Source organism: Budorcas taxicolor, chromosome 11, assembly GCF_023091745.1.
Source record: "Budorcas taxicolor isolate Tak-1 chromosome 11, Takin1.1, whole genome shotgun sequence".
Classification (NCBI taxonomy): Eukaryota; Metazoa; Chordata; class Mammalia; order Artiodactyla; family Bovidae; genus Budorcas; species Budorcas taxicolor.
The window spans coordinates 39,258,941-39,273,310 of NC_068920.1; the positions used below are offsets into that span (position 1 = coordinate 39,258,941).

At 42.0% G+C, this 14,370-nt stretch overlaps 1 protein-coding gene across 1 annotated transcript in view; it reads left to right on the forward strand.

The window, feature by feature from the left end:
• The window catches only part of TNFRSF21 (TNF receptor superfamily member 21), a 64,260-nt gene extending 52,728 nt beyond the window's left edge, over positions 1-11,532 (forward strand). The window contains exons 5-6 of the mRNA XM_052648462.1: positions 8,333-8,561; positions 10,175-11,532. Of these exons, the coding sequence (XP_052504422.1) occupies positions 8,333-8,561; positions 10,175-10,404 (459 nt within the window). The 3' untranslated portion in view covers positions 10,405-11,532. The remainder of the gene's footprint in view (positions 1-8,332; positions 8,562-10,174) is intronic.
• Positions 11,533-14,370: the final 2,838 nt, after the last annotated feature.

Genomic DNA, 14,370 nt, shown 5'->3' on the forward strand with positions numbered 1-14,370 from the left:
TTGAAGTATCTGGTATTTACATAATCTCTCGTCTTTACCTCCGGGCAGCCATCCAGCCGGGGTGCAAGATCTGCTGTTGAGTTATAGGTCCTCTGGCCCCTGCAGTCTGATCGACAGGGCGGAGCAGCTCCCTGTGGTCATGTGATGTCTTTGTATTGAGTTTACAGGGTTTGTCAGTATCTGTAAATACAGTGAGTCTAGACAGGCAAGTGACATGACTCAGCAAAGAGGATTAACTTGGGTAGAAACTAGACCAAACCTGATCTTTTTTTTTTTTTTTTGAAGTTTTTATTGTGGTAAAATACACGTAACATGAAATTACTATTTTAATCATTTTTAAGTGTACAATTCAGAGGGATTAAGTCTATTCCCAGTGCTGTGAACCTTTATCATCCATCTCCAGAACTTTTTCATCATCCCAAACTGAAGCTCTCTGCCCACTGAAAGATGATGACGAATGATCTCTGCTCCTCCGTCTCTGGCAACTACTGCTCTACTTTCTGTCTCTGTGAATTTGCCTGTTCTGTGTGTGTCTTATCAGTAGAATCATGCAATCTTTAATCTTTTGTGTCTGATCTGTTTCACTCAGCATTAACTGTTTCAAGAGTCATCCATGTTGCAGCATGTATCAGAATTTCATTCTATTTTAAAATCTGAATAATATTCCCTATATGTATAAGCAGCATTTTGTTTAACTATTAGCCTGTTCATGGGCATTTAGGCAGTTTCCACCTTTTGACTATTGGGAATTTGCTGCTCTAAACATTGGTGTACAAGTATCTGTTTAATTCCCAGATTTCAATTATTTTGGATACATATGCATAAGTGGAATTGCTGATTTATATGAGAATTCTTCGTTTAACTTTCTAAGAAACAACTACAGATTTTAAGTGAAAGTTGCTTTGGCCACCTGATGCAAAAAGCCGACTCATTTGAAAAGACCCTGATGCTGGGAAAGATTGAGGGCCGGGGGAGAAGGGGACGACAGAGGATGAGATGGTTGGATGGTATCACCGAATCGATGGACATGGGTTTGGGTGGACTCTGGGAGTTGATGATGGACAGTGAGGCCTGGTGTGCTGCGATTCATGGGGTCACAAAGAGTCGGACATGACTGAGTGACTGAACTGAACTGAACTGAAAGTCGCTTAGTCGTGTCTGACTCTTTTGACTATACAGTCCATGGAATTCTCCAGGCTAAAATACTGGAGTGGGTATCCTTTCCCTTTTTCAGGGAATCTTCCCCACCCAAGGATCGAAGCCAGGTCTCCCGCATTGCAGGTGGATTCTTTACCAGCTGAGCCACAAAGGAAGCCCATGAATACTGGAGTGGGTAGCCTATCCCTTCTCCAGTGGCCTTTCCCAACCCAGGAATCACACTGAGGTCTCCTGCATTGCAGGCGAGTTCTTTACCAACTGAGATATCAAGGAAGCCCACAGTTTTAAAATATAATTTAAATGTAATTTTGTGAGTGAAATTTGATCAAAATCTGTATTTTAGTTAATAATACTGTATCACATGTTAATTTCCTGTTTGTTTTTTTTTTAACAACATAGTATTTCTGTATATTCTCAGAATTGGATTAGAAGTTTCAAACCTCATTCAAATTTTTTTTTAAGTCACTAGATAGTAAGCTTTCTGGCCTTTTAGCAGTAACACTAGATGTCTGAATAAGTGGAACTGTATCAAAATTTTGAGTGAATGTAAATTAGAAATTTAGCATTCTATTCATACTTAGTTAAACAAGTGGAATCAAAATGTCATACATTTTTTAGCTAGACAAAAATGGAGTTGTTTTCTAAAATATATATTACATTATAATGCTATTTATGTATTTTGTGACCAAATGCTTTTCTATTACACTTGATAAAAGCTTGAAAAAGAACAACGAAAGAGAGAGAAACTGGAGAGCGTAAATGAAATGGGAGCACTAAGCATGAAACAGAAAAAGTGAAACAAACAATGAAAGTGAAAGCTCAGCATATAGTCCAGTTGTTTTTAAACATGGCTGCTCATTAGAATCACATCTGGAGCTTTGGAGACGATAACAGTTGCTTCTGTTGTCTTGGGCAGGTTACTTAAACCTCTTTGAGCCATGGTTTGCTCGTCTGTAAAATGGAGCTAAGAAGAGCTACCTTAGCATCAGATAGATTCCGTATGTTCGTGTTGCGCCACTTAGCTGAGCATTGATGATGACATTCTTTAAAGTCCTATTTTGTTTGCTGGAGCTGAGTAACAAGCTGGTCAGCTCAGATGGAATAAGAATTAGTTTCCACTGAATTTAGCAAGTGTGTTTCTGAAAACCATCTTTAAGTGACAGACATTTTCACAGATGTGGCATAAGAATCCTTCCTACTTGCTAAGTACTGGATGAGATCTGGAGGGAAGGTTCAGTTGGAAGGGAGACTTTTGATAGTAAGGGGCTTTCTCCTTAACCCTATCAGGCATATTTGGCTACGGAGAGGAGAGAGAAGGATCTTATGGAATCTGACTGGGTGATGCCAGGAGCCAAGGGGTTAAGTTGAACCATTTTGGCAGATTAGCAAGGGGCATTCAAGCTGGGTAATGAAGGCTTCATTTCAGGAGATCACTGATGCATCAAAGTTGTTAATTAGTTTTATGAAAACAGATTGGACAACCGCGGGGAGATTGTAATTGGGTAGTAATTGAAAATAACTCAGTGCTAAACCTTAGTTGAGGAACCAGTGGGAGTAACTTGGAAGGAGAAAGGGCGCTGGGGGGGTCTGCAGGTGGTGAGGAGAGAAAATGAAAGAGCCGTAGTGAGACAAACAATAAGCAAGACAATGTGAAGAGAGATAATGTAGAGGAACCTTATTCTTTTAGAAATGAGGAAACAAGTCTGAAAAGGGACAAGGTTTTTCTAAGACCACACAGCTGGTTATCGATTGGCTTCTTTTCTTTCCTTGCCATGATGTTCCAGGATTGGCATGTCTTTGAGTCTTAGGAGTTGACTATGAAGATCATGAAACATGCTGAAAAGAAGGCTTCTGGGGCTGGAGTCCTCCAGCCTTTCATGCTTGCAGAGTATCCTCAGGGATGCTGTTCCATCACAGGAGAGAAGCAAAGTCTTCTCAAGCCCTTGTTTTGTTTATTTACCACCCTTGCCATAACTATATCTTCTGTACCTATGGCCTCACCATCCCTGGGGCTGGAGAGACACTTCAGGCTTCCACAGTGTGTCATCCTAGGAAAGGCCAGTCAACAGGGAAGTGAGTTTTGGTTTGATATTAAAAGAGGAGAGTTAATGTTTCCTTGGGGTATAGCTGATTTACAATGTGGTGTTAGTTTCGGGTGTATAGCAAAGTGATTCAGTTATACATACACATATTGTGATATCGTTGTTTAGATTCTTTCCCTGTAGATGTTGTTACAGAATACTGAGTTCCCTGAGCTACGTGGTAGGTCCCTGTTGGTCATCTGCTTTACCTCTGGTAGTGTATGTATGTTAAGAGGGGAGTGGGTTTTGAACTTCAGTTTCAGGTTGTGATTTGACTGCACACCCAAAATGGGCAGCTGGATTTGGGGAGCTGGTTGAGGGAGGGAGGGGAGGGATGCAAGAATAAACTGGACTTTGCTCTTTCCGGTGCGACCTGGGACAAGTTACATCATTGTTCTCACCAACGCTGCCCAAGCCTCTGTAACCCAGAGACATTCAAGGCCACAAATCTCAGTCAATAGCTTGTGTACCTAATCTCTTTGGTTGGTTCCTTGTACTCAGTGGTTCTGGTAAATCAGAAAGGCAAGTAGTCAGCAGTGAAGCTTTAGGTATGACTCAGGTGTCAAGTACGGTGAACTACTTATCTCTCTTTTCTTATCAGTTTGGACCAATAAATACAGTATCTGGAAGGACAAAGTGCATTTGCCTGGAAACTAATCAGGAGAACATTTGGGGTTCATTTGGCCAAAATCCTTGGGGTATAGCTGATTTACAATGTGGTGCTAGTTTCGGGTGTATAGCAAAGTGATTCAGTTATGCGCACACATACTGTGATATCGTTGTTTAGATTCTTTTCCTGTAGATGTTGTTACAGAATAGTGAGTTCCCTGAGCTATGTGGTAGGTCCCTGTTGGTCATCTGCTTTATCCATGATAGTGTATGTATGTTAAGAGAGGAGTGTATGTCAAATCGTGTGGTCTTGCAGTTCACACAGTAGACCCATATAGATTTGGGCTACTTGGGAAGCTCTCCTCACAGTCCCTGCTCCCTCCCTTTCTTTGGTCTGTCTGACTGTCTAACCCTTATTTCTCAACTGAGTCTTCTAAGTTAGCATGAGTACCTCATGGCTATAGAGCAAAAACAGCTCTACTTTTCGAGTTTCTCCAAAGGAAACTCAAATATCTATCTGGGGGATCCGTTGCCTTTACTGGCCAAGTTTTCCCAGAGGCCTTTAAGTCAGTGTTTGCCTCACTGCAGTAAGTTGGGAGGACTGTTGTCCTTTTGTACATGTGAACGCTTAAGAAAAGTATAGAGAGGTGCTCAGTCAAGTAGATGATTTTCCAACTGTCCTGTTCCTTGGCTATCAATAAAAATAAGAACTGTTACAGCCACATTTTCCAGTTAACAGAGGGAAAACACACTTATCAGTGGTGAGTGTGTTTTAAAAATAGCATTGTTTTTCTAATTATAAAAATTAATGTCCCTGTAGAGGGGCTCTGTATCAATATAGAGGGGTGGGATGGGGCGGGAGATGAGAGGGAAGTTCAAAGGGGAGGGAATATATGTATACCTATGGCTGATTAATGTTGAAGTTTGACAGAAAAACAACAAAATTCTGTAAAGCAATTATCCTTCAATAAAAGAATTAATTTTAAAAAAAAGTAATGTCCCTGTGGAGCATTTGGAAAGCTTAAAGAAGAAAAAGGAATAAACTAAGTTAGTCAGGGTATCTTTTGTGAGTATTTTGATAAGTTTATGTTCAGATCTTTTCCGGGAGGATATAGCCTGTTTCTGTAGACATCCGGCTTTCTTGTTTAGAGCATTTGCCTTCATTTTCAGTACCTGAATCTTTTTATAAGTGTTCTTTATCTGCTATAAAGTCAATACTGAACCATGAACTTTCTGAACTGATAAAGAATTACCTATTACCCACATCCTGAACCTCAATTTCTTTTGTTGTTGTTGCTTATTATTTTTGGTTGCACTGGGTCTCCCTTGCTGTACGGGGTCTTTCTAGCGGCAGTGAGCGTGGGGTACTGTTTGTTGCAGTACTCGGGCTTCTCACTGTAGGAGCTGCTCTGTTGCACACGCTCTAGGTGCATGGTCTTCAGTAGTTGAGGCTCGCAGGCTCCAGAGCACAGGCTCAGTGCTTGTCGAGCATAGGCTTTAGTTGCTCCACAGCATGTGGCATCTTCCCGGGCCAGAGACCAAACCCGTGTCCTCTGCTTTGGCAGTGGACTCCTATCCAGTGTACCACCAGGGAAGTCCAAGCCTCAGCTTCTTGTTAGAGAAAGCGCAGGTAATACAATGTTTGAGTTTCAGTGTTGCAAACTAGTTTTGATAGATATTGTCAACAGGCAAGTAAAGGGACGAAAGAAGTTTCTAGGGGCAGTTTTTTCTTTTTTTTTTTTCTGATAGGGAAAAAAAAATGCAGGTAACTCTAGAGAAATCTGGAATGCAACCAACTACTGTGTATCTTCTATCTAGTAACAGATATCTACTTGGTAGCAAAACTGATTTTCTAGAAAGATGCATGTCGAACAGTCGATTGTGAGCGCTATTGTGGAGATGCTAAAACCATTCCTAGTGGCATTTTCCCATTCACTCAACTCGCCGCTAATGATTGGACAGCTCCGCTTCAGCATTCTGTCTTTCCAAATTGTGTTGGGAATCATGTGCTTAATTTCCACTGATAAGATCCTTTGGGAAAATTAAATAATGAGCTGAGTTCAGGAAATAGGTGGGTGGACTTCTTAGTCTGTTGGCATGTGATTTGTGGGTGGGAATTTCTTTTTAAAGCAAGAATAGTGCACTATATATTGGCTGACTGGGTTATCCATGTGCTGGAGTGTAGACAAGTGTTCTTTGTCTAATTGAGTGAATAAAAAACACGTATTGGCATGAATGGCCATGTGCATTTTCAAGGAGGAGGGGCACATGCCAAGGCCTAATGAATTCAGATCTTCAAAGCATATCTCTAAGGGCTGCCCTGGTGGGTCCAGTGGTTAAGACTTGCCCTTCCAGTGTAGGGGGTACAGGTTAGATGCCTGGCCAGGGAACTAAGATCCCACATGCCTCACACCAAAAAACCAAAACCTGAAACAGAAACAATATTGTAACAGATTCACTAAAGGCATTAAAAATGGCCCACATTTAAAAAAAAAAAAAAAAAACCCAACCTATCTGTAAAGCTTGGCTGTGGATCAGAAGGGAACTGGTGGGAATGCATGTTACCCAAATCTTCAGCTTGCCCTGGAAGCAGAAGCAGGATGTTGGTGGTTTGTACAGGGGACGGATGCTGTTGGGACATTAGACGTGCCATCATCAGAGGTCTTCAGAATCTGCACTCAGTTGCAAGAATTGATCTGGACTCAGAGGTTGTAAAAGAGGCAGTTGTGCTTTTCTTTATGCATTTTAACACTAGTCAGCATCATGCTTTGAAATGAGGGTCAGTGTCCTCCTGATTGAGGAACTTGAAAATGTTTCGCTTGACATGCGTGGAGTCTAGTCATGAGGTTTATAATGAGGGTGATTAACAGCTCTGGGAAGAGCACACATCATCCCTTGAATCCTGCCCTGTGTCATCTGGCCACCTGGCTCCCGGATTTCCCTCCCAGCCAGAAGAGCAAATAAAAAGATAAGTCAACTGACTGGGAGATGCCACCAGTGCCTGCCACATTTCTAACCTATGGTGTCAAATGACAAGGGCAAGTAGAGATATCCAGCTGGGCTGAGTTGAACATCGGCTTTCTCCCAGGATCTGTGTGCCCTCTTGGGCCTCAGTCATTTCACCTGCAAAATGGGGCGATACTACTTGTCACTTCTGCCCATCTTCCCTGTGCATCCCGGTACAAGCCACAATGATACCTCACCTGGCCACCATGGCATCATCCTGCCTGGTCTCCCCACATTGATTTTTGCCTCCCTAAAATCCAGTCTCGTTGTCCAGCCAAAGTGGTCACGATGGTCACTGTCTCTATCTGAAATCATCTTGTTTGGTGGCTTTCTTGTGATTGTCTCTCTGACCCCCACCCTGGAATGCGAGCTTCATGGTTTCCACTACATCCTTAAGAGGCCATCTGCTGGTTTCAGAAGGGTGGTCCTCCCTTTCTCTTTCTAGCTGCTTTTGCCTCTGGTGTTCTCATTCTCTGACACAGTTTTATTGAGTCCCAGAGCTAGTTTGAAATGGGAATCAGGAGAGGTAGGGTCTAGTCTGAGTCCTGCCACTTCCTGGCTGAGGGCCCTGAAGACAGTCAGTTATCTTCTCTGGGCCTTTTTCCGTACCTGTAAAGAGAAGGGTATATTCATTTGTGAGGGCTGCCATGCTAAAGTATCACAGACAGGGAAGCCTAAGCATCTGAAGTATATTTTCTCACAATTCTGAAGACTAGGAGTTTGAGGTAAAAATGTTGGTAGGGTTGATTCTCCTTGGTGTGCAGAAGATGACCATCTTCTCCGTGTCTTCATGTGGCTTCCCCTCTGTGGTCTGTATCCTCATCTCTTCTTACAAGGACGTTGGTCACAGTGGATGAGGGCCACTTCATTACCTCTTTAAGGTCCTGTCTCCAAAAATAGTCAGTCATGTTCTGAGGTATCAGGAGTTACGAATTCAACATATGAATTTTAGGGGCACACAAATTCATCTCGAAACAGACAAGAATATGCTGTATATTATCTAAACTCCAGTGGTACAAAATTATATTTTAGGTTGGGGATCTTCCTTTTCACTTTCTTGTCCAGTTACACTCCTGTGAGGTAACAGCTTCATATACACATAATTCCTCATTTTTAATCTTCATACATAATCCTCAGGTGTATTTTGAAGGGTTTATGAGTATGTGTGTAGCAATAATGTAAGTTATGGACAGTCAAAATGGGAGAATTTCTATAAAATGTTAAGTGGAACAAAAAGTGTCTGGAAAGGGCTTTTAATTTCATTTTTCTCTATAATTTTTAATTAAAAAATTATGTTTATTTTTTCAATTGAAGTAGAGTTGATTGACCATATTCTGTTAGTTTCTGGTGTACAGCAAAGTGATTCAGTTATATATATATATTTATATATATATATGTATTCCTTTTCAGATTCTTGTCCATTATAATTTGTATAACTTTGGACTGTGTAGTTCACAATGGTTTGTTTCTTCCCACAGCTGGACACTGACAAGCTGGCTCTCCCCATGAGCCCCAGCCCGCTCAGCCCCAGCCCGATCCCCAGCCCCAACACGAAACTTGAGAATTCCACACTCCTGACGGTGGAACCGTCCCCTCTGGACAAGAACAAGGGCTTCTTCGTGGACGAGTCTGAGCCCCTCCTTCGCTGTGACTCCACTTCCAGCGGGTCCTCCGCGCTGAGCAGGAATGGCTCCTTTATAACCAAAGGTACAGCTGGCTGGCAACCCGCATTCGTTCTTAAGTCTCCTCCAGAACAGCCCCTGGGATCTCTCCCTCTATCAATTCCTCGTTCCAGTAGGAGTAGGATCAACTGAATGACCTACTCTGGCCTCTGAGGTGAGGCTAGCCTGTGAGAAGCTACGTCATTACCCACCCAGGACCTGCCTGGAAAATCTTTACAGTCCTGACTGTCTGGCCGGGAGCCTGTGTCCAGGAGTATCAGTCACCCTTAGTCCTCATGATGTTATCAAGTGTTTCAGGGAAAGTCCGATAACATGTAGTCTGGCAGGGTTTTTTTTTTTTTCCTTTTTGCAAATTATTTACCAAGCTTGTAGAACACAGGGATTTAAAGTATAACTTATCTTGAGAGTCTGGAGTATAGGTTTTATTGACTCAAATTAAAATTCGCTCTGTTAAGCTTGGTTGCAAATAATGTTTTAAAGATTCTGGACTGACGCTTTTGGTAAATAATTTGCTACTTGCAGTTCTGAATAGCAGGGTAGGGAATTAACAGGTATACTGTATTGATGACTGACTTTTGTTAGAAATTTCCTAGTTTGGGTAACACCAGTTATATTTTACTGAAAGGGCTATATTTTGTGTTGTTATATTTTACATATTTATAAAATATATTCTATTTTACATGTTTATATTTTATACTTTATATAGTCATATATCCGTATAAAGATTTATATTTTAGTTTGTAATTTGGTACATATTATCTTTTAGAGAATACATTTTATAATGGTAATAATAGTTTAGTTTCTTACCCCATTTTAAGATATGACCCAACAAGCAGTATTTTCTTATTTATGTGCCTTGGCTCCTAGAAGTTTACTTTTAAAAGATAACAAAGTGAAAGTCGCTCAGTCGTGTCCAACTCTGTGCGACCCCATGTATTTCTCCAGGCCAGAATGCTGGAGTGGGTAGCCTTTCCCTTTTCCAAGGGATCTTCCCAACCCAGGGATCAAACCCAGAACCCAGGTCTCCCACGTTGCAGGTGGTTTCTTTACCAGCTGAGCCACAAGGGAAGCCCAGGAATACTGGAGTGGGTAGCCGCTCTCTTCTCCAGCAGATATTTCCAACCCAGGAATCGAATCGGGGTCTCCTGCAGGCAGGTTCTTTTACCAACTGAGCTATCAGGGAAGCCCAAAATACAACAATGTAATTAGAAAGTCAGATAAGCTGATTATTAACTTGGAATGTTTGTGGGGGAAAGACTGGGCTGATCTTTGCTTACTAACACACACTACAGATGGGAAAAGTAGTGACATTTCTTTCTTTTAAGTTCCTTTAAGTATTTCAGCATCCTCCTGAGTTTTGGAAGAACTTAGAAGTCACTTGAGTCCAGGCAAAATGTCCTGTTCCATCAACAACCCAATCAAGGAGATCCTTGTCTGATCTCTATTAGGCCAATCTTGCTTGTTATCTTAAGCACAATGTTGGCAAAACCCACCGTGTTGTTTGCAATGTGCCAGAGCTTCACTCCCTCACCTTGTCGGGGGTGGGGACAGCCTGGGGAGTGGATCACTGTCACCTTAACCCTCCTGTTCCCTAACACAGTCCCTTTACAGCTGTCCCCTCCCCTTTCTTTCCTGCAGAAAAGAAGGACACAGTCCTGCGACAGGTGCGTCTGGACCCCTGCGACTTGCAGCCTATTTTTGATGACATGCTCCACATCCTGAACCCTGAGGAGCTGCGGGCGATTGAAGAAACTCCGCAGGCCGAGGACAAGCTGGATCGGCTGTTTGAGATCATTGGAGTCAAGAGCCAGGAAGCCAGCCAGACCCTCCTGGACTCTGTTTATAGTCATCTTCCCGACCTGTTGTAGAACACGAGGAATACTGCACTCTGGAAATTACTCAATTTAGTGGCAGGGTGGCGTTTTTTTTCCTTTTTTAATTTTTATTTTTTTGGTGTGTGTGCGTGTGCGTGTGTGTTTAACGGAGTATATGGCCAGTTCTTTCTTTTTAAAAACCCGTCTGGGAAATTAGCATATAAGCCTTTTTGACTGTTTCAGAATATCCACCACTGAAGTTTTTTTTTAGGTTCCTCATTTTCTCTGTTTTGCCTTTGGATGTATTCTCAAAATTGTTCTGTGCACTTTAAATTCACTTAATGAACCACAAACGCAGTGTGGCTCTTCTCACACACTGGATTGTGAGGCTCTGAACTTCTTAAGCGGCATGGCATCTTATGAATGCTATAAGCCGTCTTCGTGTCTCAAAATCCACTTCTGCTTTTATTATTACTATTTTATTATTCGTCATTTATGGGTTTTCTTAAGGGTTCGAGAAGTGTAAGACCCCATTGAGTTACTGTAATGCAATTAGATTTTGAGTTATCTTTTTAATATGCCTTTTTGGATAGTTCATATTCATGGCTGAAACTTGACCACACTGTTGCTGATTGTATGGTTTTCACCTGGACACGTGTTGAATGCTTGATTACTTGTGCTCCCCTTACGCTAATCTGCTCTGGGCTGGAGACATGAAGTCCTCACAAGCCATCACGACTTTACTATTTGAGTGGCTTGACAACCAGGCCACCAAAGAACTTGAACTTCATCTTTTAGGGATTGAGCTCTTCTGGAACCTATTGCTGCACTTTGGAAAGTCACAATTGAAGTGCTGGTGACAACTGGCACCTTTTCCAAAGGGAATTTGCCCAGCTTTGCTTGACAAGATGTCTTGTTTTTTATACACACATAGTCAATAGGTCCAGTCTGCCCTCAAGGCCTTGGTCTTGGTGGGTTTCCTTCATTCAATCACTTTAATTAAAAATGGCTGCAGCTGTAAGAACTCTTACCTGATAAATTTGCAACTCTGCTCCCATTTATAGACGTGCTGTCTGATGCTCAGTTGATGGATTCTAACGCAAAGGTGGTGTGGACTCCCTTTGTGTGGGTGGGGTTTGTGGGTATAATGGTGAGGGACTGATATCAGAAAAATGCCTTCAAGTGTACTAATTTATTAATAAATATTAGGTGTTTGTTACTTGAGTAGTTGGAGTATATTTAATCCTTGTCTTATCTGTGTGTTCAAGGCAGAACTCTTTGATCAGTCTCTTGGAAAAGTATATTCTAAAAACTTCAGCATTTCTAGGGACCTGTGGTTCAGTGGTTACAAATCTGCCTTGCAATACAGGGGACCTGAGTTCCATCCCTGGTTGGGGAACTAAGCCCCCATGCTGCAACTACTGAGCCCACGTGTTCTGGAGCCAGTGGGCCACAACTAGAGAGTCCACTCGCCACAACTGGAGAGTCTGCATACCCCGACGAAAGATCCCATGTGAGGCAGCTAAGACCCAACACGACCAAAGAAAGAAGCATTTCAAAAATTAAAAAAATTAAAACTTCAGCCTTTCTAATTTGTGAATCATGCATATTAGCAAAGATTTGTGTTTGTAAAAGTACCCGGAAATTCATAGAGAAAGACTTCCAAGCGTTTCCTAGTTTTATGGAGGTGAATCTGAGGCTTCTGCTTTTGAAATTGTCTCCACTTTAAGCAGTGAGGATTTGGAGGTGGAGAGGTTTAATTGCTGACTAGTCCTTGGACTATATGCTTCTTACTCATTTCCATCTAGGAAACTAACACTCATGGGCGGGTCTATACAAGTTCACAGACTTCTGTATGAAGCCCCATTGCCCCTGAATAACTATGGGGAACTTTCTGGGAAGTATGGCATCTTATGTGGGTGGGACATATTACTTTACATTTTATCTATTATGTTATAGTTTGTCTCACTGCATATCCCCCTTAGCTTGGGAACCCTGGCTCTATGGAATTCTCACAGTCAGAACCCTCAGCAACTTCGAGTTCCTCTTTCAGTAAGAAATTGGAAGTGGATAGCCAGTCTGAACACTTTGACACCCGTGTCAGTGACATGAAAGGGCTTTTCTGCTTTTGTGTGCTTCCATGTGGCTGGTTTCTAGTGAGCCATCCTGGGATTTGGTTTCGTGGCTCTTGGGCCAGGTTTCCCTTCCTCTTTTGTCGACAGAGCACAGAAACTCTTCACAAAAGGAAAAGCTAAACCAGAATGGGTCCTGGATGGTGGTAGAGACAGATTTTTGTTTGTTTCTCTTAAGGTTTCAGGAGCACTGTTTATTTTATGTGGGGGTGGAAAACGTGAATGAATGAGTCAGCATTGTGGTTATTAAATTCGTAAATTCTTCATAGCTTGGGGATGCTTTTGTTTATTGTTTACACAGCTTTATACTTTATTGTGGAGAAGGAAATGGAAACCCAATCCAGTACTCTTGCCTGGGAAATCCCATGGACGGAGGAGCCTGGTAGGCCGCAGTGACTTCTCACATTTATCCTATAAGATAGGAACTGTTATGCCCATCTTATAGATGAAAAATAGGCTTTATTTTAAAGGCTAGGGAACTTGCTTAAGGACCAACAGAAGAGCTGTAGAGATCGGACTGGAACTTGAATCTGAGACTGTTTATTCAGTACTAGAACCAGAACCAGAACGCATTTGTCAGAGATCATGGTGATGAAATGTATCTGGGTTATAGGGAAAATGCTCTACTTAAGTTGAATAAATAAGGTGGCTCAGATAGTAAAGAATATGCAGTGCAGGATACACGAGTTCGATCCCTGGATTGGGAAGTTCCCCTGGAGAAAGAAATGGCCACCTGCTCCAGTATTCTTGCCTGGAGAATTCCATGAACAGAGGAGCCTGGCAGGCTACATTCCATAGGGTTGCAAAGAGTCAGACACGACTTGAGTGAGTAACAATTTCACTTTTTCACTGTAGGGAAAAATGTTATACTTAAGCTGAATAAATAATTGTGAAAATATAGCGATAGGCTGACAGCTCTTGGTGACGCAAGGGGAAAGGGACATAGGGGTTGTGGTTAAACAGAAGTTTAACATTTAAAAAAAAAATTTTTATTTGAGTATGGTTACTTTACAATGTTGTTAGTTTCTACTGTGCAAAATCTTTTTGGGATTTCAGAAGCTTAATATTGAATTAATACAACATATATAGCTATTTTTAAAAAAAGCTAAGGCTAGTTGCACTATTAAAAAACAGCTTATTCTGGTCAGAGTTAATGATAATATGATTCGTATAGTACGTTGCTCACCTTGGAGGTTTTCTCTCTGGTTGGAGCTGCCTTCCTTTGAGGGGTCTGGGAAACTGGAAGGTCTCCAGTGTAGGGATGAGGAGAATAAACAGGAGAGTAAGAAACAGGAAGGGGAGCAATGGTTGGGAAATCTACACTTGATGATGAAGATCCATGGAGGCGAGAGAAACACTGTCTTGAGTAATCCGAAAGGCTAAGGAAGGGACAGTTTATTTTTCTTTAGAGAGTCAAACTGTTTCCTGTAGGCCAATTTAGGCTAAATTCAGCGGAGCTTTGAAACGGAGAGGGCTGGTTTTTCAAAGGAGAGAATGATTCCCACCCTGGGGAGATGTTGGCTGTGCCTCAGTGCTCCTCTTTGTGTAAGTAAGCATTGTCTGGGAATAAGCAGGTTGTTAACAAGGTAGATTTCCAGAGAGTATGATTCAGGAGATTTGTGGTGACATGGAAAACGAGCTTCCCCCACAATTTTTCTGAACACCCTCATTGGGCCACATTGACAAAAGTGGTTTAGATTCTTGACTGTGGACCGGAGACCAGCCAGCTACACCATCTGGGAGCTTTTAGAAATGCATAGTTTGAGGCCACTTTGCTGTGCTCCTTAAACTTTAATAAGCAATGAAACACTTGGAGAACTTGTTAAAGTGCAGATTCTGTTTCAGCTGTTGGGGGTGGGGGTAGGTACCTGGACTTGGATGCTGCCGG